Here is a 26,632-nt window from a genome sequence, read left to right as displayed (position 1 = left end):
AGCTCTTGGGTATTTTCTTCTTAATTGTGCCTGTAGCCACTGGTGGAGGAAGGGGGGTGGTCTGCCCCGGGTGTCATCCCTGAGGGGGGGTGACATCGCCGCCACCCCCCGGGATGCTTGCCGCAGGCGGCACCCCCCGGGACGCTAGCCCTGTCCCATGGTGCACAGCATGTGCGCCGTTCCGGGTGCCAGAGCAGCTCGCTCCGCCTCTGCCTGTAGCCCATTTCACAGTTTTGCTACACGGTTTGTGTGCATGATTTTCCCTTGTTGTATAAGATGATACATCTTGTATAAGATGATACATGACCACACATCTGCATGTGTTTACCTGACCACAATTACTCACGTGCCCATTCCCCTTTGAACAGGCATTGATGTTGTAAATGAATGGGCATTAATGCCACACTGCTGTGTAGGCCACGTCTGCCAGCTTTCTGAAAGAAGATTAACTGCTTGTACTATTTGTTTAGCGCTTGAGTGAAGAGTTGAATAAACAGGTCGACTACTCCCAGTCTTATTGCTGCAAGCAGTCACCCAAGTCACCTCCCACAAAATCGAGCCCTCCTTCCCAAAGTGGTCTACAACTTCCCAATCGCCTTAAGGATCACACTACAGATAGCATACTACAAGGGTATTAGAGTTTGTTAATTTATTAATTTCAGAATACAGCTTGCTGTCTTGTTATTTTCCTTAAAACACTCAGACAAAAAGAGGCATGATTCTGAACTTACTAGGTGCTACAAAAATGGAGCTAACAAGATATTGGAAACTGTGTGTAGTTCCCAATTCTACGGAATGTGTGGAAAATCTCAATGATGGTGAAGAAATGGAAAAAAATTGGCAACCTAGAGACCTCCCAGATGTTAGGATTATATAAGTAACTACTTGGTTGGAGAATTTCCATTTGGGTTACATTTTGAGACCCCAGCTACCTATAAATTTAAAACTGGTTCTGAGATTTCTATGGCAGTTGTCCATTGAGGTCTTTTTCAGGAAACGGCAGGGACTCGAGACCGGGCTTACACTCGTTGCCCCTTTAGTCAAACTGGCGTTTCCCAAACTGGTGTTCTCCATATGTTTTGCACTGTAAGTTCCATTTTGGCTGGAGGTGATGGGAGTTGTGCTCCAAAACATCAAGAGGGAACCTAATTGGGGAAGGCTAAGGCAAACACACTCACTTCCAGAGGCAGGTGTTCAACTGAGTGGTGATCCTAAAGAACATCTGAAGGATCTCTAGTTGAAAAGGAGAACCTTTGTATGGGATTTTATGGTAGTCTCCAAGTTTGCCTGGACCCCTCCTGATAGCAGGGAGAGGACCTGAATCTCCAGGTGAGCAAGTGTGCTTTTTTAAAAAGCTATTATTATTATTATTATTATTATTATTATTATTATTATTATTATTATTGCATTGCATGCAGCTTGCAAGTTTCAGCTTGGCAGAAGCTAGCTGCAATTATACCATCAACTCTCTGGGGCAGCCTACTCTCCTCTGCTCCCTTCTCCCCTCTCCCAATTAACCTCTGTCTCCAGGGTTGAATAGTGGGAGGGGGCACAGATGAAGAATCATCAGGGCTACCCCTGTGACATCACTGAGGCCCGCCCTTAGGTCTCAAGTTTAAGCCCTGCCGTCTCAGGGTCTACAATGCTCCTGACCTGGCAACCCTACACTTTAGTCTTTTCATAATGCTTTGCTCCTCATGCCTCATTGCCTGGGAATAGGCCAGGGTCGCCTGCAATGTTGGGCCATCACGTCCGGCTGGCAGTATGAAGACTGTGCGTTGGGCAGGATTAATATAGATGCCAAGAGCCTGGCTTCCTGGCCTTGCATCATTAACAAAGCACAACCTGTCTTAAGCCCTAGAAATTTACGCCAGGAATCCTAGGTTAGTGACTCCAGTTGTTCCAGGTATCCAGCCTGCCTTTGACAGCCACAAATTTGTGGCATTGCTCATATGGTACACAACGCTGAAATTATCCCTCCAAACATCAGCACATTTCGGCAGTGGTGTACAACGATGGAAGATAAATACGCAGTATATATTTAATCAGGGTTTTTCTTTTTTAAAAGTCCCAACCCCAGGGGTTCCAGCTGAGCTTGCGGTTACACTTCATGTGGCTGGCATAAGCCGGCCTCTACGTGTTTTACTGAATACATATTACCAAGTTAACATAAGCTAATGTGCCTATTTTGGGGAGGGCGACACAGCAGAAGGGTGTGCCCGAGTGCCAGAGTCAAATCCTGGCATATTAGGTTTCCTACTGGAGCAAGTTTCCCCGAGGTGTCCGATTTCACTTTCAAAACTGTTTGCCTGATGCTTCGCTGCCCGTAACTGATGGAAAGTCTTATGTCTGGGTTTTCAGGCTGGTTCCTGAAAGGCTCCCCCCTCTTTCCTCTCCCCTTCCTGGTTATCTGGGGATGCCAGCAGACGACGATGGGCATTGCCGCAAGAAGGCAGCCTGTGAAATTTTCCAGGAGGCAGGCAATTCCTACGGCCACTTGGTCCTGTAGGTCCTTGACAGTCAGAAGCACACGCCACGGGCGAGCTCCGCATCACAAGATGTTTCAGGGATGAGGGTTGAAAGAACTTTGAGGGCGGTGGGGAGAAAGCCACCAAAGGACCTGTCTCCCAGCTTGGCTGGCTAAGGAGGCAGTGCTAGGAGGGCCGGCTTTTTAAGCTTCTCAGCGAATCTTTTGTGTGTGCCGAGCTGAGGGAGTCCGGCGAGGAGGAGCAGGCCATGGAGAAACAGGCAGCAGCTCATTGGTAGAGCACCTGCAAGGCGTGAAGAAGGCCCTCAGGTTCAACTCCTGCCACCCCACTTGGAAGGAGGAGTTACAGGGAAGATTCTCTACCTGGAGACCTCAAGAGCTGTTGCCAGGCAGAACAGGCAGAACTGGGTGAAGGGCACGACTCCACACAAGGCAGCCTCTTATAATGTCCGTACGTAGTGGGGAACAACACCTGCATTTATTTTTATTTTAAACATCCAACCCCCAGCCTTTCAGATGATGCAAAACCTCCAGCCAACTTGCAGACAAACTAAAAGGGAAAAAAAGGGGGGGGACTTTAAAAACAGACATTGGGCTGTGCACAAAGGATTGGGGGGGGGATGCAAGTGCCGTTTCTCAGGATTCTACTGAAACTCGAGTGCTGTATGAAAGTGTTTCAGTCGCCAAGTGTTGCTTTTGTTCATCCTCTATGACTGTGGACTCGAGCACATTTCCCTGTGTGGCTGGCAACCAAACGGATTCAGATATGACTGCTATCTGCAGATGACATCAGGCGCTAACCAGTGTAGAAAACCATGGTGACGAAAGGCTATGGATCTGATGTGCTCCCCCCAGCATAGACTGGCAAGACCTGTGGCAGCCCAATCAGACCCCACATGGCTGTTGTGGCATCTTTAGGTGGAGGGAAAAGGACAAGGGACTCAGACGGTTCAGAAACAGTTCCATGCACAGGGGCAAAAGGATGCAGATTCTGCAGCTGGCATCCAGCAAAAAACTGCTTCACTGGCAAATGGAGAGGTCCAGGGCGGGGTAGTTGCCCTTCTGGATTCCCCCCGCCCTACTGCCCAGTATGCTCATGGAAGTCTCTGCCTGGGTAGATGTCCTCCCAGTGATGTTGCAACCTCCCCACCCCCCCAAAAAAATCTGGGCGTTCTAGGGGGCGGCTAAGGATTTGCAGGACTTTAAGTCTCTTCTTCCCACCTTCTGCCAAAGGGCCCTCAGCTGTGCAAGCCCAGGAAGAAAACTGTAAGGGAAATCTCCACCCCTCTGCCCTGGCCAGAATGAGCTCAAGAGGCTTTGGATATGGCAGGCTGCTCTGCCACAGTTTTGCTTTGCCTAAGAGGGAGAAACCCATGCTGGGTTCTGCCCAGCTTGGGGGCGGGGAAGGGCTGGCAAATGCACATGACATCATGTGGCAGGAGGAGGTCTGAGTTGCCTGCCGCAGCTGTGGAATAATGAAGGGGCTCAGCCCCCCACCTTGAATTTTTTTTGAGGGAATCAGCCCCCCAGCCCCCCTAGATGGTGCCCTTGTGCGGAGAACAAACAATGCAAACAATGCTTCTGAAAACTCCATGCATGTATGGTAAAAAGATCAAAAGGTAAATTCTGAGGTCTTTGCAACTCACACGATGCACCGTTTTTATAATTTTGCATGTTATTTGTTTTGCTAGCTGCAAAGAACAGGGCGCTGCAGAAGCCCCACCCCAAGCCACTGGGAAACCTGTTTAGCAGCTCTTCTGCCTTCTGAGAAGAAGCAGCTGCCCACACACTCTGCAGCACAACTGTGCATTCATAAGGACTAGCAACTTTTTTTAAAAAAAAGGAAGCCCAATTCTGCATTCAAAAACATTTTGTCCTTCTGCTGTACTGCGGGGCCCAAACACAGCTCAGCTAACATGCTCTTGACAGAACACAGAAAACCTCGGTTTGCTTTCCTTTTGTTTGTTTTTTAAAAAACAGGATCCTAGCCCTCATGGTACATGAACAGCCAATTACTCTCCAAGAGTGTAAACCTATTCTCTTCAATGGGGCCTACTCCCCAGTTAAACATGCGAAGCACTGCAGCTCCAGGTGGGAGGAGCCACATTTGTTTATTGACACAACTGTGCCATTCACAGTTCAAATGGTGTAAGAGGCACCAACTTTTTGCATGAAAGGAAGCATAATACTAAAAGTGAGGCACTGGAATAAATGTGCCTGAAGCAACATGGGCAAGGAGGGAGAAGTTTTAGGACAATGAAAAAATTACAAAATCATGCACAGAGTAGAGAAAGTAGAACCCAGGTCTGTCCAATAGATTGCACCAACAGCAGATTCATAGAATAACAGAATCAGGATCCTACAGTTGGAAATGATCCCAAGGGTCATCTAGTCCAACCCCCTGCAATGCAGGAATCTCAGCTAAAGCATCCATGACAGATGGCCATCCAGTCTCTGCTTAAAAACATCCAAGGAGGGAGAGTCCACAACCTCCCAAGGGAGTCTGTTCCACTGTCAAACAGCTCTCACTGTCAGAAAGTTCTTCCAAATGTTTAGTCAGAATCTCCTTTCTTGTAACTTGAAGCCATTGGTTTGAGTCCTACCCTCCAGAGCAGGAGAAAACAAGCTTCCCTTTGAGATATTTGAAAATAGCCACCATAGTCTCTTCTTTTCCGGGCTAAACATATCCAGCTCCTTCAAGCCCTCCTCATAAGTCTTAGTTTCCACACCCTTGATCATCTTGGTTGCCCTCCTGTGCTGGGCCCGGGGGTAACCCATGAAATGCAGTCCAGGACTGGTCCAGAATCTGAAGCTTCCACTGGGAGACAGTCTGACAGGGCCAAGGCAGGACACGAGGCAGGAAACCAGGCAAGGACAGGTCCAGGGTCTCAGGCAGGATCTGGCATACAGCAATGTTGTTCCCGCAACCTGGGGCAGGGTCCGACAGCCTTTTATCTTAGTCGGGTAGCGTCTCAAGCAGAGGCATTGAGCAGCTCTTCCTGGAGATGCCACAGATCAAACTTGGGACTCAACCTCAGAGCCACAAAACAGAATCAGCTCAGGCCACCCGACAGGAAACCCCGAGTGCTGCAAGAACAAATGATACAGGGATCGCAGCAGAATCACCATCCCCTGGTGGGACAGAATTAAATTATTGTTTAAGCTTTTACATTGCAATGCCAAATTAGCGATCTCCGGCAAGGTCACTTGTGTAAACAAACATCAATTAAATTACAAAACAGGGAGATAAAATCTGCTCCGATTCCTTTTGGGAATGACTCCTCTAGCTGTAGATCAAATAACACAGGAGAGGAAAGCAAAGCAGACAATTCATATTCAAGGCATATCATGCATTTTGTGAATCCATATTTTGTGCAGAATTAACTGCATGAGCTGACCTGTATGTTTCAGAAAAAGAAAGAGGATGGAAATGGGGGGGGGGGGGAGCAGTGCAGGAGCCAATCAGGTAAAATCCAGTTAAGAGAACCAAGGATAGCGTTCTAACGATAGAACTGACCTTCAATTCAATACCTGGCAGTTGATCAAGCAAGTTTTAGTTCTAACATCTGTGGCTCTCATTCCTCTAAAATAAAACATTAGAAGCCTGCATTTAGGCAGACAACATGTCCGATGGTATTATGGGACCTCCTTAAAACGTATTTGTTTAATCAAGCTTCTGCTGATGTATACATCTAGGCTGCGTCTTTTAATTTCTGGAATGTTTAAAACAGTGGTTCCCAAACTTTTTTCTCTGGGCTATACCTTCAGGATAAAAATTTGCTCACACCACATCATTTTTTTTTATTGATAAGAAATACATTGTAAAACACAACTAGGATTGTCCTTAGTGTCACTTGAAGCTCTTGCTCTTATTTTGAAAATATTTATATCCATATTCTGCAAAAATACATGTTTTGATGCTATACTACACTGAAATGTTTAAATGTTTCTTTGATTGTCCTTGAATCTTCCTGCCACACTTGCCATCCTCTTCTGCCACACCCCTTAAGCTAAAAAGCCTCAAATGCAGCAACATTTATTAGTGGGGGAGTCGCTCCATCCCCTCAGTCATTTTCTTTGGCCTTTTCTGACCTTTTTCTAACTCCACAATATCATTTTTGAGATGAGGCAACCAGAACAGCACACAGTACAGACCCTCCAACATTTCTCTGATGAAAATATAGACATTAATAGTAGTAGTAGTAGTATTTATATCCCACCCATTTGATTGGGTTGCCCGAGCCACTCTGGGTGGCTTCCAACATATAAAAAAAATTAAAACATTAAACGTTAAAAAGCTTCTCTATGCAGGGCTGCCTTCAGGCGGCTCAGGGTCGCTTAACTCCATACCCTCCAACATTTCTCCAATGAAAATAGGGACGTCCTAAGGAAAAGCAGGATATTACAGGATTAAATCAGAAACCAGGATAGCTCCTATAAATCCGGGACTGTCCTTAGAAAGTAGGGATGCTTGGAAGGTCTGACAGTAAACTTTTGAGAACCACTGGTTTAAAATAAAGGTTTGTCTTTTTTTTAAAAAAAATAAAAACACCCAGAAGCTGAGGAGAATAGGATGACACCAAAAACTATATGTCTTCCTTCCAGAAACCACATCTGATAATTCTCTTCATAGTGCTCAGAAAAGCCTGACTTGTACGTAACACTAACCTATGGCTTCTTTAGCCAAAACAGGGTTGAATAGTTTGAATATTTGAATCTAACCACAAACCCTGGTTTGTTTTCTGGCAACCAGCCACATAGCAGAGCCATTGTTTGCTGTTCGTTTGCAAATGTGTGTCTTGTTTCAACGATGGTTTGGCACAATTCCCAAACCTGCCAGCTGTGCTTCGCCATGGTTTGTTTGGCCAGCCCTGATGCTTTGCCAAAGCAAGACCGTGTGGGAAACAAACCAAGTTTCGGAGAAACCTTCCGCAGCTTGGTTGCTTGTCTGTGAGATCACCCATTAAACAAACCAAGGTTAAAACAAGGGTGCATCTGTGTTTAATTCAAGTTAGGAAAATACTGCAAACGCATTCTCTGAAGCAAGCGGTGGTGCGCCATCTGCCCTAACCATGTGGGCCTCTGCCTGCACCACTATGGGAGCGAGAACAGAGCAGCCAGCAGCGTCAACACTGGTTCTGTGACATGTAAATCAGAACTAAGTTTACAGTCCCATGCAAACTTACCATAGGCGCCGACTCCATGGGGCCTGAGGGGGCCCGAGCCCCCTCAAAAATTCGTTTGGGGGGGCTCTGCCCCCCCAATAATCTTGGGCGCTCCTCCAGCAGAGCGCCTCCGCCGCCCCTCCCCCAGCCCAAAATGCACAGGGTCGGGCTGCATGCCTCCTGCCCTCCCTCCCGAGCAAAAGCTCCACCCAATTTCCTTGGGAGCTGATTAATAGGCACAGCATGCTCTCCCCTATTCGCTCACGAGGAGGTGGCGCCACTTTATCTGCATATTCATGAGCTTATTTATTATTCATGAGCTTTCACGGGCTCCCCCAATATTTTTTATAAGTCGGCGCCCCTGAACTTACCTGAGCATGAGCCCCAATGAAAGTGTGGGACTTTCATCTGAATAAAGATGCCTAGGCATGCAGCGTCCGTAAGGCATGCAAAGGTTTTGCTGCTGGAGTGGATAACCCTTTTTGGCCAAACTATCTGGAGGTTGCATGCCAGGAGTAGGTTGTGTGACCACCCCACACTTTTGCACTTACACTCTTACCTGTGGATATAGACCCACAGGCCCAGGCAGATCAGCAGAGTGTTGTGTGTGTTACTTTCCCCTCCCTGCTCATCAGTTGATTAATCGCTGACTGGGGAGGGGGCAATTTGTGCCCTCATGAGGGTCTTGTGCTGGGCAGAGAGGCTGACACCTACAACCCACTGCTGTGCTATGTCTACTTTAAATGCTCTTCTTTGTGCTGCTGCCACCGAAATTGGTGATGTCTGGGAGGAGCAGAACAATCTGCTTAGGCAGGGGCTGATTTGTTCCCCCTGCAGGGGGCTGGCCAGCCCTATTTTAGCGAGTAGATCCACATGCCAATACGAAAGCTTGGCCTGCAAAAACTGTATTTTGTTGGAAAACAATTAGCTACTTAAGCGTTCCATACACCAAAGCATTCCAGGCACTCTGCAAAATAATAAGGCACCTCACTGCCCCATCCTCCCATATAATTTTATAGCATTCTCAGCGAAAGGTCAGGGCAGATGAGGCCATGTATGTCAAGGAGAGTGGAAGGGCTCCCCACGTTCCTTCTGTGGGTGGTTTCTGAACATCACAAGTGCTTGTGGACTTTCAGGCTGTGACGTGCTTGTGAGGGTGAGGCCCCGAGGCCTCTCTCTCCTGCCACGGGGCCTTCCAGAAAGAGAGCAAATTCCAGCAGAATTGGGCAGGAAATGGAAGGGTGCAGGCTGGTTGGGTGCAGTCTATGCATCAATAATATCATACCAGCACATGGGGTGGCCCTGTGAAAAGAGTCGCCACATTCTGGGAGTCAGTATTTGGGGAAATTTGTCCCATAACAGGACAAAACATCATTCACTCCTGGGGGAGGGTATCCTCTGCTCAACCCTTTTATTGGGAGACAAAATAAAACATTTCAAACAACTTATTGGTTTCTTCCTGTTGCCAGCTAGTCACAGCATATTAGGATTATTGTAATGTGCTCTTTGTAGGGTCACCCCTGAAGATCTCAGAAACTTCAGATGGTCCAAAATGCAGCAGCCAGATTACTGGCTGGAGTTCCATTTGGAGTTCACTGAACACCAATTTTAAAACAGCTGCGCTGGTTGCCAGTCCATTCCTGGGCCCAAGTGAAGTTGCTCACGTGTCAGGGGCTGGCTGGACAAGGAAAACTGGTGTCAGCCAGTGGTCCAGGAGGAACCTGAGGGGGAAGGGGATTTTGAACCAGGGAGGAATCATCAGCAGAGAGTGAGAGTGAAGAAGTTTGAGTAGCCACAGATGCTGGTAAGAGAAGGAGCAGGGGTTGCATCTCCTGCTCTGTAACAGAGTCCTGATTCCGCTCCTTCTCCTCCCCCACTCTCAGCGCAGGAAAGAAAGGTCGAGAAAAGCCTAGAACAATTAAGAAAAGCTGAGTCACGGTGAAAAAATGCAAGAAGGGAGGTCTAAATAAGGGGGGAAGAGGGGCCAGAACTTTAGCTTCTGCAACTGACCTGCTTATCTGATGGATATACCGTGTGCTGACTCCTTGGTTACTGAGCAATAAGGTTCATTACTGCAAGCACAGACGGAAGGGCTTTTCTGGCAGCCTGACATCACGTTAGTGTTTAAAGCCCTAAACAACTCAGGTCCCAAATATCTAAAAGACTGTCTCCTTCTCTGCAGGCCCTGTCAGGTGCTGAGATGGGCAGAAGGGGCCCCTCTGAGTGGTTCCTCCATCAGAGGGGACCTGTGAGAGGTGGTCCCTACCTAAACTGGGGAACTCCCTCCCCTTAGAGCCAGCATCCTCATTATATAGTTCCTGAAGAATGCAGAAGAGGCACCTCTTTACCCCAGCTTTTGACACTTGAGGTGTGTATTTTGAGGACCCATCTTATTTCTGTGATTGTATGCAGGGCCAGAGCACAAAGCACCCCCTACCCTCCCCCCGCAGTTTCCAGCAACTGGTATTCAGAAGTATTACTGCCTCTGACCTTGGAGGCACAGTGGAGTCATCAAAGCCAGTAGCCACCCATAGCCCTCTCCTCCGCCATGAATGTGTCTAATCCTCTTTTAAAGTTGGCTGCCATCATGGCCTCCTGCCAAAGGGAGCTTCGGAGTTTAACTATGTGGTGAATCTTCCGACACTCAGCTTCAGTGAATGCCCATGAATTACACCCAGCTAGATGGACAGTGTATAAATAATAAAAATATTACTAGTAGTAGTAGTACTATGAGAGAAGGACAAAAACTTTTCTCTACCCTTGTTCTCCATGACATTTTATACATGCCTCTCATGTCACATCTCACTTGCCTTTTTTCTAGACTAAAAAGTTTCAAATGTTGCAAGCTTTCATTGTAGGGGAGGCAGATTCCTGCATAAGTGTTTACTTCTTAATGCAAATTGGCCCCTTTCATCTATTAAGCTGGCATGGAATAATGACAGACCAGAAAGTCTTAAGGAAGGGAGGGATGGTACTCAGTGACGTCAGAATGTAAATTAAGTTTCAGCTGCCAAGTGGTGGTTCACAGCCTCTCGTTGTGACTGGGTTTCTGCCTCAAGGATGTAGCACAAAATCTTGTGCTCCACACCCCCTTTTACTCTGGGGACTCGATAACCATCTCCCTGTTTAACCACTTGGTGTTTCTAGGTAACTGACACCTTGGTTAGCGAGTCCACAGAAGAACTTGAATGTACATCATTGCCTTTCCATAACTTATATTAAATACTAATAGGAAACTCATTTGCCAAGTGTGGATCATTCCGTAGCCAAAACAGCACCAGGGGAGGTATCACGAGGCATGGGGGGTGAATCTGAAGGTTTGCATAATTACAAAAAGACTTGTGGGGCGGGGGGGGGGGTCCTAAGGTGGAACTGTGCACATTCAGCATTCATGAAATGCAGTCTGACTAGTGGGGTGGGGGAAATAGAAAACAGGGGTGGGGGTGGCATAAGGTGTCCTAGAAATGGGTTTGGGTGACTGGCAGGATTCCTGCACAGAAGCACTCCTGCAATACAACATTCTGCTGCAGGTCCTTCTAGTGTTTCTCTTTCTGCAGATAAGAGTCAGCTCAATTTGGCAAGGATGTCTCCCCCCCAATAGCATCTCTAAGGGCACCTCTTTGCTTTCTGACACATTGCTGCCTCCCAGCCCCTGCCAGGGTGATGGTGGTAAATAATTAAACTCCTGCTGCCATGGGGCTGAGAGTTCTGCACTTTCCTGCAGAGGTTACAATGCCGCTCATTTTGATGAACTTCTGCGCCTTCCTCCCACTTGTGCAGCAGAGGAGAGGCCGATGACCTTGAGCTCCACTCCACAGACTCACAATTTTGCACTTGACATTTAAGATAGAGGTGGGGAGCGTGGGGACCCAGACTGCACCCCGCACCACAGACCACCCCCTCACAGACTTGCCTTGCCTCTCCTGCACTGCCTTTGTGTGGCTGGAATGTAGCTGTCTGTACAGAGGTGAGCGTCACATCCTTTACTCTGACTCCTTTTACTTTGGCCCCGCCCACTTCTCTCTCTGGTCCCACCCACCAGGGGGCGTGGCCTCAGAAAGGGAGCAGGCAAAAGAGGCCCCTCCTCCTTGCTTCAATGAGAGCTGAGATTGTGTTCCCTGATCTGCTGTTTTTCCATATGCAGGGATTTTATTTCATTTCTTTTTTCATTTTACGTAAAGCAGAGGAAGAACTTCCTGACAGTAAGAGCTGTTCGACAGTGGAATTTGCTGCCAAGGAGTGTGGTGGAGTCTCCTTCTTTGGAGGTCTTTAAGCAGAGGCTTGACAACCATATGTCAGGAGTGCTCTGATGGTGTTTCCTGCTTGGCAAGGGGTTGGACTCGATGGCCCTTGTGGTCTCTTCCAATTCTATGATTCTATGATTCTAGGAAGAACTTCCTGACAGTAAGAGGAGCATTCCTGTCATTCCAGCTGCAACCCCAGCCCCTTGACCACCTCTGGGAGAACAAGGCGCCATTTCGGTCAGTTTGACACAGCTGGAAAGGAGAAGTTTGTAAGGTCACCTCTGGCCCCTCCTGTCCTCCAGCTCTTGCTGTCCCTTTGGCTTCTCCCAGACACCTGAGCAGTGATCCCATCAGCCTGCCCTACTTCTAAACCTTATGCAACATTCATTAAGCAGTTCTGGGGAAAGCAACTGAAAATGAGTAATTATTCCTTGCAGGAGACGAAGGGTCAGAGCCTTGAAGGTGACAAGCACCATTTTCTTATTCTTCCCACCCACAATGAAAAAACAACAACATGAGCATGTGACTCCTCTATCTTTGTGTCAAGGAGTCAAAAACATACAATTTCCTCCACCCTGTTTAAGACATGGCTTCACCAGAGGAGGAATTAAATCATGACTTCTACAATAAGGGCTTCCACCAAAGCGTTGCAGCACAGAGTGTGGTGTGCCAAGGCCCCCTGACCCCACAGTTCCCTGGAGAGATAAATAACCACAATGGACAACAGCCTATTGGGCTTTGGGTTCAAATAAGGCCACAACTTTATTGGTTACAGTCGTGAAGGGTTTGGCATAGGCATTGGGTAAAGCCATTGCTATTCCACTCCAACCTATCTGCTGGAAGTGCATTTAAGGGTAAACCACATCTTGGAGGGGGGTGCCCTATGTCCTACATCAAATAGGGGGACCCCAAGGAGAAGGGTATGGCCCTAGCCCCTGCCTGGAGTCCTTCCTCCCAGATCCTTTTAACAGCACACCCTTTCCCAAGGAGGAGCAGGCAGGGGCTACAACCTCCCCTCCGGAGTGCTCCTGTCCTCTGCTGATGTACTCAGGATACTCCATTCTATTTTTGCTCCCAAAACCATTTCCCCATTTCCAGCTGGGAATGGTCTTGTCCATCCAGAATTCTGGGACCACTGAGCACGCTCTTTCCTTCTCATGGGTTTTTTTTGGGGGGGGATGCTAATGTGGATTTTTTGCTGGGACTGATGAGACCTGTAGTCCAAAACATTTGCACAGCACTGGGTTAGGGAAGGCTGAGAGGAAAGCCTGTTTAAACATTGGAAGGAATCGACCAGGGACTGAATATGCAACTGAAATACTTGTCAGGGTGTGGGAGGAGGTGGAAAATGACTAGACAGAAAGTTGAGAGAGAAAGCAGAACAGCTCACATACTGACAAGTGAAGCTCTCTCAGATGAAATAATCACAACTTTCATTATCAATGAGAATAGAAGTTGGAGGAAAGTCTATTGCACCTCGCTTACCTCTTTTTGGAGGTGGGGAGGGGACCTTCACCCCAAAATAAAGCATTTGTCTGCCACTAGGTAAGATTTATTGACTGAATTATTTGCTAAAGCATCTGTCTGCTGTTTCCCCCCCATAAACAGCCAGCAAGTTCTTAAATGAAGCACAAAGTAAAAGATGCTACAAAACCATGTGGACTTGGGGTTTGGGCCCTGAAATCTCATGGTCTGGGATGCTCCTGAGCTGGTAACTCTACCTGGGGCAACCACAACCAATATATCTTGCACCACTGGCAAAATGTTTGTAGGCCCTCCCCCAGTTGAGTCTGGCTTGATGGAGGGCATGTGCAAGCAGGAGAGGGGAAGGGGACAGGGTGGAAAGATAGAAGCAAATAAACCCTCCTCCCACAACAAAATCATCACATCTGCGACCAACAATAATGAGATGCAATGAAAGTGATTTGAAGCCAGCACTTCCCGCCGCTTTAAAGCGCCGATTCGAGTCACCTAAATCTGAAAGTGACAAATTTACTCCTTTGCTTTGTGTAACAATAAATATCCGGTGACACCCCAAGGGCTGGGATTTTTATGGACCATTAAACTTGTCTGCTGGTGGACGGCTGTCATTAACTATGGTTCACACAGCTGGGAGTGAAGTATTAAGACAGACGTTCAAACAAAAGAACGTGTTTTGGTAGATGGTGATATCAAAAGGAAAACTTATGAGAGCTGCCATAATCGCCTCTTGCACCCTTACATAGTTAGATATGCAGTGAAAGTGTAATATGGGAATGTGACACACATGTGCTTGCAAGCTTGTGGTGTGTTTTAGGATACATTGTTGAGCAAATGTAGTTTCTTGCAGCTTCCTGTTGAGTGCAACAACAGGAGTTAGCTTTTTTCAATTGCCAAGCCCAGCTTCTGTAATTTTTTCATGAATGAGAAAGATTTATTGATGGAGCTAGTTGCTACTTAAGAGAGTGGTTAATATTGAACAATTTAATTTTCTCAGTAGAATTTTTAATAAAAAAGCAGTAACATTATAAAAGGTGCATAAAAATGTCTAACAGTTCTAGAATGTTTCAATTATGTTAATAAAGTCTGGTAAGCTTCAGCTTTGGGCCTCACACATTTGTTGTAACTTCTCAAAGCACCATGTCATCTTTGGTATGATGAAGTTTTAAAGGACTCTCTAATTCTTACCAGTTCTGTAGCACACATGTGACCAAAATCCCTGGTGTGCGGCCTCTGGTATTTGTTTGACAGACATGTGTTACTTTGGATTTCTGAGTGCCAACTACTTCTACAAGATACTGGCAAAGGAGGCAGTGTTGGCAAAGAGTGTTGAGTCTGGGGAAAAACATTGCAACACAGTTCTTCAATCGGAAAAAAGCCAAAATGCAGTTTAAAATCCATATTTTGAGAGAAAATTATTTGAAGCATTTTTATTTTTAAAAAATCACACTCTTTAGTCAAGAAGACTCCCAGAGTGACTTAGAAAGATTATTGGTAAGGGATTCATTCCCTTTGATTTGCAATCTAAAAGACATGGCACCCAAGGAGAAAGGAATGGGGAGGGCAGAGGGGGAAAGCAAGCTCAGTTAAAAACACTTAAAGTTATCATTCTTTAATTGTCCATGGTTACTAGCACCCTGTTTTTGTGCAGATATTTAAAAAAAAATGTGAAAGGTTTTGAAAAACAGTGATAATGCAGATTAATGCAGATATGGAACAGTTGTATGAGTGATTACAAGGGAAAGTACACAGAACAGAAATAGATGGATTCCTCCATTCCGTCACCTGTCCTGAAGAAGCAGTTGTCATTAGCACTGAGGAAGAAGGAAAAGCTAGGATGGTATTTAATGTAGCAGCAAAGAGAGAGAGAAGAATATCTTTGTTCTTATACTGCTTTGCCGTAACAAGATGCAAAAAGCCAATAGATGAGATTTTAAAAAGAAAGAAAAGAAGAGAGTCCTTAAAAAGAAAGAGAACACCCTTAGTCTTCAAATTTATTTATTCCCCCCTCCCCTGGGATACTGTAATTTGAAATATTTGCTCTCAGCATTTGCTGCTCACTCCCAAGAAGGAAGAAGCGGCTATTCCAACTGGGACAGAAAATCCATTTCCTCTATCTATGTGAATCCTCTGGCTACCCTTCCAGCTACGTATCTGGTTTAATAATGGTAACGATAAGAGATAAGGAATCAGCTTATTGAGAGGGCCTTGAAAGAGAGGCGCTGGTCACGGGGAGCAAGACAACTCTATCTCAAAGGGAATCTGAGCACGTCTCCATGTACTGGCTGGCCGCTGCCGTTCTCAATGTGGCGATTCCCTCACAGATTAAGAAGAGCGAGCTTTACAAGCTCCGGATTATGGCACTGAGCATTCTCAACTCACAGGTGGATTAGATGCCGGCGCATCCCCCGGGAGGCAAAAGGAGACACTGACCCTGCAGGATAAAATGGCCCAACTTAGTGGACGCTAGTTAAAGGCCAGGTGCGAGGAGGGAGGGAGGGAGGGAGGGAGGGAGGGAGGGAGGGAGGGAGAACACCAGTCCTTTCCTCGACCATATTAGAGTCTCTTCACCTGTCAAGTTATGTAGGTTTAATGTCTGAAGGTGTCAAAAAACAAAATGGTGAGTTTCCTACAGGTAATAATAATAATAATTTATTATTTATACTCCGCCCATCTGATACGCTCGTCAGAAAGCTGGGATTGGTTTCCATAGCCTGATCAATGAGGCCAGCCCAGTTTTGCTGCAGCACAATTTGTGAACCAGATCAGCGCCAAGGGCATCTGCTGAGGGCCCACACTGGATCAGGGGCCCGTTAGACTTTCTGCAGCAAGAGGGTCGACTCACTGTGGGGGGTCTGTGTGTTTGTGCTGCCCAAAGAGATTCCCGAACCTGGAGTGTGAAAAGGCATTTGTGATCACTCACAAGCAAAGTTCCCATCCACAATTTGCTATGAAATTAGCATGAAAGCAAATGGCCATTCAACATAAGATGGCAACCATCAAGGAATACAAGCTCAAACAATATCACACAGAACCGTTAACAGCTAAAAGTACTAAACCAAATTCAGAGGACAAAAATAAGTGTGTGAGCTGACTCAACTTCCAAAAGCATGCCAGAAAAAGGAAGGCTTTTAACTTGTTTCTCAGAGGATTAAGTTTATTTATATATTTATTTCATAAAATTTATACACCTCTTGATTGTAAAAACAACAACTTCCAAGCGGTTTGCAAAAAGATAAAAGAATAAAATTATCACTAAGAAGAATGAATAATAATTATTTAACACTTTCAAAAAGTTGATATAACAGTAAACTAAAAACAAATTAAAACTCTCATCAACTTGCTAAGTGTTTGTAGCAGGTGCCGAAGACAGCAGAGTGAAGGTTCCTGCTTGATCTCAAGAGGCAGGGAGTTCCAAAGTGTGGGTGCTGCCACACTAAAAGACTGAGTTCGTACAAATGTGGAACAGGTATTATGTGACACCTGTAACAAGCTGAGATCTAGGGGCTCCTGTGTGCCCTTGACCGCCCAGGTCCTTCCGCTTATTACAACTCAAGTTGGAGATACCTCAGTTATATGGCAAAGAAGTTACAAATTGTGAGGCATTTGTGGGCATTCTGAATTAGGTCTTGGATGTTATGGCCGTGGGCAAATTAACTCACTTCATGTGTTTGCAAATACAGGAGAAGTTATTTTAAGCAGAGTTGGGGAGCATTTGGAGTCTGTTGAAAATTCACAGCATGAAGATACTGGTTGCTGGCCACCATTCAAGGGGCAATGTAATGGCTGGGTGAATCTAGTGCACTGTGAGCTTGATCTTTCTGTGGCCATGCAGAAGCAGCCATGTTACTTCAAGTGATCCACCACTTGAGGCAGAGGCAGCCAATTCGGTGCCCGCTGGATTTCGTGGGACTCTGCCTCCAGTCAGCTTCAGCCAGCACAGCCCATGGTCAGGATTGAGGGGCGTGCTGGTCCAGTCACATCTGGAGGGCGCCCTGTTGCCCATGCCTGACTCGAGACAGAGAGGCAGTACATGCCAGCCAGCCAGCCAGCCATTAAAGCTAGAACTCAGCTGGCATGTCAGAGGAAGGAACAAAGAGTGATAGATGGCTGGCTTATGGATGAAAGACAAATAAGACACGTTTCACTTTAATGGCTACTGGAGGAATTTCAACTCTTCTAAACAGCTGGCGAGGAACAGGTGTTCCTTCCCTCCCGCCAAGGGGGAAAAAATCAATTGTAATATAGTAGTTTATAAAAAGTTTGAACCAAGCAAAGGAGAGAGCGAGAGCGAGCATGGTTGTCTCGAGGATTATTTTACCAGGGCAAACAGTGCTTCAAGGACAAGCAAGAAACTTGCTGCTATTTGAGGCAACTTCATTATAAAATCATTTTTAATAAGCAATCTTAGCAAAGAGAGGGAGCAGTCTTGCAGAGAAGCCCCCAAGGGACCTCCAGGCTGCCCGGTTAAGTTATTAGGCAGAAACACACGAGGGACCAAACAGCTATTTCATTGGCCTCGGGGGACAGGATTCAGTTTTCTCCAGTTCTCCAGAGGCAGTGGGGCTAACAGCCACACACCGTTAACTATCACTCCAGCAAAGTTCTGACTTTTGGAGGAAAGTGGGATGTGCACGCTTTAAAACAAAAAACTAAAAAACCTCCCTTGACTTCACACCCCAATGTCAAAACAGGAGAGGCTCTCAGATTTATTCTGAGCCACCTGGAAATACGAGCCTGGAATCAACTCTGCAGGTTGATTTTAACGTTAATGAAAGAAAAGGCCAAAGGTCTGTGTAGCCCATCATCCTGCTTGCCACTGTGATCCCCAACAGAAGTGCACAAGCAGGACAGGAGTGGAAGAGCTCTTTCCTACTGTTGCACCCCAGCGACTGGGACTCAGAGATGGACTGCCCCTGAGTGTGCAAGTTCAGCTGGTAGTCATTATGCTTATCATTCTGCTATTGATAGATCTGATTCTTCCCACCAACCAAATTACTTACCCCTTCCTCCCACTCGTGAACTCACCTCCTCCATTCTCAATACCTCCTAATATTATTCTTTATACTGTTCTAGATATTTGGATGGGGCTTCAATGGCTCAAGACACAGGAATTTAGTGACAATAGTTCAATGCAACACTCAAATCAAGGATGCTTTGCTTTGAGGTGAATCTGCTCAAATAAAAAATGCAGGTCATGCTCAGTGCAGCTGCTGAGGGGAAGGAGACTCAGTCCGCCCCCCATACTGTGACATCATCACGCAAGGCACTCTGCACTCCTGGCTGTCACTGTTAGGGGCACATGCAGCATGGTGACATTAAGGTAAGTGGTAACTTGGTCTGGCGCTGCAATTTTTTACTGACTGCACTGAGCACTTTGAGTTCCTCCTCCTCCAATAGCTTCAGTTCTTAGCACACTTATGTGAAAGCAACTTCCACTGAATTGATGGTGCTTCCTTCCAAGGAAACACAGGGAGCTAAAATGGTCATGGATTCTGCTCTCAGTGCTCCTGCTGGTCTTCTCTTCTGCCCTTTTCCTTGCCCTACAATAATAAGCAGATGTCTGAGATCAACCCTGCTTGAAATCTGAGGTCACCTCAGAGGAGGAACAAGGGGAGCAGGACCCTCCAGCAGATCTCCATACAGCCAGTGAGGAATCATCACATCTGGACAGCTCTGCCCCAGGACTGGAGATCACCACACCAACTCCCTGGGTTTCGGGCTGACTCTAAGCTCCAGTCACCAGTCTCTCCTCTCCAGAGCAGAGGAGCTGGTGAGTCAGGCAGGAATGTTGAAGCTGCTGGGAAAGTATCTGTGAGGCTCTTTGGGAGGAAGAGGAGGAAGCGCATGGGTTGCGCTTGCTTGGGTTGAGGCCTGATTCAGAGTCTGGAAGCAGTGATGTCCTCCAATGGCTGTACTAAAGCTTCCAGTCTGAGCTACTTCATTGCTGAGCAACACCTGACCACTCTGCTCCAAACTCCAGCCTTCCTCATCTGGGGAAACGGTAGCTGGATTTCATGTTTGCTCGACAGCAGGAAGTAGAACAGAGCAGAACATACAAAAGTTGAAAGGCAAGTGGTAGTGGTGGGTTTGGGAGGAGCTTGCAAGAGTCTCAGCTGCTTAGGGCTTATCCACACTTTCCTTTTGCCTCATTCTTTCCAGGCAGAGGCCCACCCTTTAATGCTCCGTGTCCAATGGCGTTTTGTTTTGCCCTGAGTTTTCCCCATGAAAACCTGCTCTTTAAATTTGAATCAGAGCAAATGGGTTTCCTGTGGATTGGCATTTGCTCCAAATGAGCTTTAAAGAGTGAGTTTTCACAAGGAAAGCTGTGGAGCAAAAAAAGTAAAATAAAAGGATGCTTGGACACAGAGCTTTAAAATGCAGACTATGGCCACAAAAAGTGACTTGAACAAGCAATGCGACACTCCTTCAATTGAGACATCATTTAAACAGTTTCATGAATGTTGAGGAAATGAGATTGCCCATTTACACTGATGGAGAGTCTAGAATCAGATGGCACATCTCTGATGGCATTGCACCAAGCGAGTTTTAGTATCCTGACAAGTCTGTTGATAAGCTTTTCTGGGATGGAGGCACAGTCTGAGTGATAACCCATTTCTGCAATGTCTTTACAGCTGTTTTACTCTGTTGAAAAGGCAATAACAGCTAACAGAGTCATGAAACAAGAGCAGATCCACCATCATTTCATTTCCAATTTTGGGAAGTTTCCAACGATAATGTCCTTGGAAGTGACTGGTGGTGCAAATCCACTTGGGCTTATTTTAACTTGATTCGGGACTTTTGTAATTTGAACCTTAGGATTTTGCCATCCCTCTTTCAGACTTATCTCTGAAATAATGAAGACTGGAAGGTAATTTAAAGTTATTAAGGTTATTGTGCAGCATGTGCATGCTGAACAGCAAATGTCACTTCATTATTTCCAACCGAAGCCTCCCAACTGACAGAAGCCCACAAGAACCTGCGGTAAAAAAAGTCACCGGGCTAGCAGAGAGGGCAGAGACTTAGCACAGCAATGATTAACATGGGCATTGTTCTGTCTCACACCAGAAAAATAGCAATTATTTCCTCTTACTTCAGGTTGCATTTGTCAAGCATAGATATGAAATTATGACACTTCCAATTCCTAATCCTAAACAGTTGCTGAGACTCCTCAAATGCCTTGCCTAAATCCCACAGTTATGTCCATATCACTCTCTGTTTCTCAAAGATGGAACTGCCTTGGAGATAAGAAGCTCTTGTAGGGATTTCTCCCTAAGTCCTGGGTCTACCAGAATTCCCGCGTATCCTCTGCCTTTTATAAGCTCTTTGGTCCCCTATGGAGCAAGCAAGAGCTCCGTCACCTTTCCAACTCCCCTGCCCTCCAAGCTTATTGGTTAATGGCAGACCCAACAAAAAGGCAACCCTCATCATCCCACCAATGCAACTGTCCTGTGCATAAGAGAAAGTGACCAAATCAGAAAGCCTTACTTACATGTGTGGGTCTTCTTTGTTGCAGAAATACCTGGAGGGAAAGAGAGGAGAGTCACTGTTAGCAAAGTGAGTGGGACCATCCCACTAGCCATAGAGGGCAGTCATTTAAAAACTAAACCCAATAGCACCTTTGAGATTAAAGCGTTTGCTTCTTACGTTGTCTATTTCTTCACACACCAAGAATGGAAACTCTGCCAGCAAGCCAAAGGAGAAAGTTTTTGTTTATTTATTATCATTTTTTGTTGGGCTTATATCCCACCTCCCCCCCCCCCCATGAGCTCGAGGTGCCATGCATGGTTCTCCTCTGTCCTCATTTACTCCCCACAATACCCTTGTGAGGCAGATTAGTCTGGGAGGCAGTGACTGGCCTGAAGTCACACAGGGAGCAGCAGCAGAGCAAGCTGACCAGGCGCCTGTTCTAAAGTGAACAAAACTCTATTTTGTTGCAAACAGACAAATTAGATTTGTTATAGTAACCTGTTAGCATGCATACTTGTTCAAAAATGTAAGCTGCAAAAATGGGAAAGTTGTTTCAAACCAATAGGCCCTGATTATCTATAAATGACATTTCAGTGTTTGCATTCAGGACTAAGCTCCTGCAATCACTTCCATGCAATCTGTGCTGCTCAAAGCACACAGTTCTCATCACACTGTTATCAGCAAAAGGATCCATGTCGTCTTGCTAATTCAGGCCAACTCCCTGACATCAGCAAGCAAATGTTCAGAGCAAAGCAAAAGGAAATGTCATGAAAATACCAGAACATAACACGGCCACGTCTATCACTGAGCAAATGTTTCAATATCGCTCAATCTTTTGGGCATTTGCATCTGACATTACTGATCAATGCAAATATATATGTGTATATATCTGAGGCTGATTAACTTCTTAGAGCGCAGAATAATCTGTTTTGAGCAACTATTTTGTTTTGTGCATAAAATCTATCAGGGTTCTCCCCCATACTTCTTCTTCTTCAACAACAACAACAACAACAACAACAACAACAGGACATTCCACTCCCCAGAAAGTTACAGTTTCATTTAAATAAGTCATTTCTTGACCTTTGCTAAGCAACTTCAAAAAGCACTATCCATGCTATTCAATTTTTCACTTTAAAGTAGAGACATGCACACATAGAGATGCCTAAGTTCAGTCTTATGCACTTCTGCTCAAAAGTAAGTCCCACTGAGTTCAACATTTCCATCATATATGCTGTATAAAAGTATAAAATTGGGGTCATATTCTGGCCTAAGCCAGCATCACATAGTCTGAAATTACTTATGACACAGCTAGCTAGGGTTTAGGACTGATCAAAATGGCCACACATTTGCAGGTGCTGAAATGGGTGTGTAACGGGGAGAAGTCACCAAATAGTCTCCATGTGGAATGGTTGCCACATAGCTTTCCATCTCTCCTTGGTGACAGGATAGCTATCTTCAAATATCTGAAGGGCTGAAACATGGAGGATGGAGCAAGCTTGCTTCCTGCTGCTCCAAAGGGCAGGACCCAAACTGATGGATTCAAATTACAATAAAGGAGGTTCCAACTAAACATTCTGATGGCAAGAGCTGCTCAACGGTGGAACTGACTAGCTCGGAAGTTGGTGGGTTCTCCTTCATTGGAGGTTTCTAAACAGAGCTTTGATGGCCTCAGGGATTCTGTAGTTGTGATTCCTGGATTGCAGGATAACCCTTTGTGTGTGTGTGGGGGGGGGTACCTACCAACCCAACAAGTCTATGATTCTTCTTCTGCTGCTGCCACCAAATCAACCTTTATGTCACCAGCAGTGTTGGCCACCAGCTGCTATTCCCCCCTTCCAAAATGCCCCTGACACAGTGCAGTTCTGGGACATTTATTGGAAATGGGACCCACTTGTAAGTGTCCTGGTGGAGCACACTGGCTTGTTGGAGACAGTATGGTGGTCTAGATGGGCTTTTGGGTAAGAATGAGCAAGTCAGTCCTTAGGTTCTCATGATTATTTTTTAAAAATCACCAACATATGTGCAGACACCTGAGCTTTCTGGGTATTAAAATATGTTTTCTGACTCAAGGGTGATTGCTCCTTCAAATATTTACTCTCCATCTTTTGCCTGACATGGCATACAAGAGTCTGAAAAACAACTGCCTCCCAGACTCCACTATGTTTCCTACTAACTCACACCTTCTGTTTCACTTTTAGCAGCATTGCAAGCCCTCAATTAAGATGGTGAATGGCACTCCAGAGCTCACAGGGAGCCTGGCAAAGAGGAAGAATAGACTGGCATGTACACAGATGGGAGATGCTCATGTTGAATGTTTAACAAGGGCTTAAGAGAAAACCCAAAGGGATCCAGAACTGGAAACAGAGCACAGGATCATTGTGTCCTTTTTAATCACCCCACCATAGAAAAAATATAGGGGAGAAAAGAAGAGAAACTAGAGCCACACATTGTAGGGGTTACAGGATCAGGCTTTCTCAGGTTAAGAGACTAAGGCTGCAATCCTAGGAATTCAATGGGATTTACTTCTGAGTCAACATGCTGGGGTTGCACTGAAAGATCTGGATCTCTGCAGGGTTGGACCTAGACCTCTAAGAGAGGAGTTTAGAAAAGCCATAGTGTTATACATTGGGGGGGGGGGTGTCAGTCTGGATGACACTGGTGGGTCCCTTCCAAATCTGTGATCTTGTGTATGTGAGTAAGAACCTATGAGAGGAAATTTGCTAAACAGTGAGACCAGTTTCTTTGTTAACTTGGCTGGTCATTTAAGTACTACCATTTACATGGTAGACCTCTAATGGGTTTCCATAGAGATAAATGGGTGAGCTTTCCCCCTCTATACTTGGCTGGATGCCATATCATGCTAGGAAGGAGAACAGTAGGCCAAAAAAGGTGTTGCAGATGGGAGAGCTGTTTGTGAAAGTTTTGGCTGTTGCTGGAAGCTAGAGACACAAAGGCATGTATTGCTCTGTGCTGAACCCAAAGCTGAGTTTGGGGTTTCCCTGGAAACCTAATGGGGAAGCAAGATTTCATGGAGCATCAATGTTGTGAGCCTTCCATCCCATGGTAAGGTTGTATATCTGTGTAAATCAAACTATATAGTCTAAAGAAATCACACTCTCTATTGGCCATTCCAAGAAAACCCAACCCTGGGTAAACACAGGAACCCCTGAAATCTCTTGCCACTCTGAGATTGGGATGTAGGAAACCATACGTTGGAGAACCAGTTGATTCAACGAGGATGGGAAACCCTGTGTCCCCCCCTGGATCTTGTTGATTTCTGGGGCCACTGGGAGTTGAAGTGCAGCTACAGGTTCCTAACCCCTGCCAAGCAACAAACAAAAAGGGGTCTACAGTAGCCAGGCTCAGGTGCTCTTTCCATGTTACAAGGTTTGCGAAGGGGCTGATTTACAACAGCAGTTCTGTGGATCACAAAAGCAAAAACTCAAGGAGCCTTCCTTGGTGGGCTGAAACCCAAACTGCGGGCACAATGAAAACATGCCCTTGCTCAGGACAAAAAGACTATTATTAATCATCATCAGCCTGTATTACTCAAAGTGCTCCAAGTCATTTTAGTCCTTTATATATACATATATATTTGGAGGGGAGGTGTTAATGGACACTAATGCTTGTAGTTCATGCCAAAGGGGGATAAATTATGCAGAAGGTTGCAAGGACAGATGACAACAGATTCCAGGCATCAAAGAACTCTTTAAAAGATCCTTAATTCTGTATTTATTTTATTTTACATTTTACCATGCCCCATGTCCCTTTAACTGTTTTCTAGTGCTCAGTGGTAAAAGTGCAGCTGTGACCAAGATGCCACCTTCCCACAACTCATCATGAATTCTGGCGCTTGGGTCATGAGATGTTCACCTGCTCATCTGGCTTTCTGAGAGGACTGATGAAGCTGGCCTTCCCCATTTTGGCGTCCTCTGGGTGTTTTGGACTATAACTTGTTTGTGTAATGTGAACAATGGGTTAAATGTTACAGTGTGTGGTCTCATGACTTGAGGATGTTCTGAGATAAGGCTGTCAGGTGCACTTGGTTACTATAGCAACACCAGTGAGGCCAAGTATGCTGAGTCATTCATTCTCCCATTGGTTTCGTGTATAATAAGTCCTGTTGCATGTTCTGGGTTTACTTCTGAATCTTTGACAGTCAGGGGAAGAAGCTGTGGGTTTTATGCAGCAGCATTAGTTAGCATGGTGATAGTGTTAGTGGATCTCTCTGTGCTTACGTATTTTCAAAGACCAGAAGAACTGTATATAGCAAATAGTAGTGCTTAGCTTTGTCTTGTGTCTGGAGACAATAAACACTTTCTTACTTTGAACTGTGCAGGAGAGGAGTTTCCCCTCCTTTACCGGGGACTCTGGAATAACTGCTGGGGGCAGGAAATCTCTGAAGACTCTGCTGGGCCTCCGTGTCCTCTGCTGATGCATCACACTGGATGAGTCATCAACACAACTCCCATCAACCCCAGGTGATCCAAAAGGATCTTGAGGGTACCAGGTATAGCTTAAAGGTGCCCTATTGAAAGTCACAACATTTAAGCCACCAAAGAGACTCTGACATTGAGATTCCCTGCTGGGTGGTTGTACTTTAGCTCTACCAAAACCATGAGCCTCCTTCTTCCAGGACATTTGTGTGTGCGTGTGCGTCTAAATTCTTAATCCTCCTGGTAGCCATCATTTTATGGAGGCAGCAGCACCGGTGACAGTAAAATATTGCCACGCGTGGCGAACGCCCTCTGTACAAGCTGTGGACGTTTTCTTCCCGGTGACATTCAAAGAACAGAAGCTCCTTCAACGGACGCCGCTCCCTAATGGGAACAATTCATTTAGCCTGTGCTAGATTCTGTACAGAGCTACCTGGCTGTAAAATGTGCAACTTCCTGAGGGGAATCAATCCACCCAGCCGGCCTTGCCTGCAATTTGATTCATTGTATCTGGCGCAACACTTTCTCTTTTACTTTGAACGACTTTAGACAAAAGGAAAATGAAAAGAAAAAATGAAAAGAAAAAAAGGGAGGCAGGAAACAGTCTTGCATCCCTGGTCCTTTTTAAGCAGAATCCAGCCCCATATTGTCATGAGCCCCAAAGGACATAATGGAGGGGTTGGTCAGATCAAGACAGGGGGTCCCAGTAGTGTAGCCCCCCTCCCTGCTCTGCTGTATCCTCTATCCTGTCATTAGGAAAGAAATTGAACATTGGGAAAGCAAATGCCGACATCATAATGTCGGTGTGCAAATCTATGGCACGACTGCATTTGGAGTACTGTGTACAGTTTGGGTCGCCTCACCTCGGAAAGGATATTGTGCAATTGGAAAAGGTTCAGAAAAGGGAACCCCGGCTCCATTCCCATTCTCAGAGGGTGTGGCAGGAGAGGATGGCAAGTGGAGTGGGAACATTCCAGGACAATCAAGGCAATATTTAAACATTTCAGTGCAGTACGGTATAGTATCAAATAAAAAATTAATTGCAGGATATGTATAGATACCTTTTCAAAATGAGAGCAAGACCATCAAGTGATACTGCAAGCTCACGCCTCTCATGGAGTTTGAATACTTAAGGTACATATGTAAGAGGCTTGTTTATAATTATAATTTGGGAATGATTCATGTTCTTCTGTAGCTGCAATGTTTTATACTTTCTGGAATCCTATGGTCATATTGACATAGACACTAGAAAGTAATAATTGGTAGGATTTTGATTATTTGGGATATGAAGGCAGAAGACAAGCTGCAGGGGAATTCCTGGGCTAGCCTATGCAAAATGACCAGGCCAAG

The 26,632-nt window shown here is 45.7% G+C and overlaps 1 protein-coding gene across 4 annotated transcripts in view; it reads right to left on the bottom strand.

Annotated features, from left to right (window-relative positions):
* RORA (RAR related orphan receptor A) overlaps positions 1-26,632 on the bottom strand; it is a gene marked incomplete at its 5' end in the record, with an annotated part of 361,111 nt that overhangs the window by 102,656 nt on the left and 231,823 nt on the right. For all 4 annotated transcript variants that reach the window (XM_083475828.1, XM_083475831.1, XM_083475833.1 and 1 more), the window contains one exon: positions 20,869-20,898. In XM_083475828.1, coding sequence (XP_083331954.1) covers positions 20,869-20,898 — 30 coding nt within the window. The remainder of the gene's footprint in view (positions 1-20,868; positions 20,899-26,632) is intronic.

This window comes from Podarcis liolepis (genome assembly GCF_965112155.1).
Source record: "Podarcis liolepis genome assembly, chromosome: 14".
NCBI lineage: Eukaryota > Metazoa > Chordata > Lepidosauria > Squamata > Lacertidae > Podarcis > Podarcis liolepis.
The sequence above is the reverse complement of the archived record's forward strand: the minus strand, read 5'-3'. Positions and strand labels throughout refer to the sequence as shown.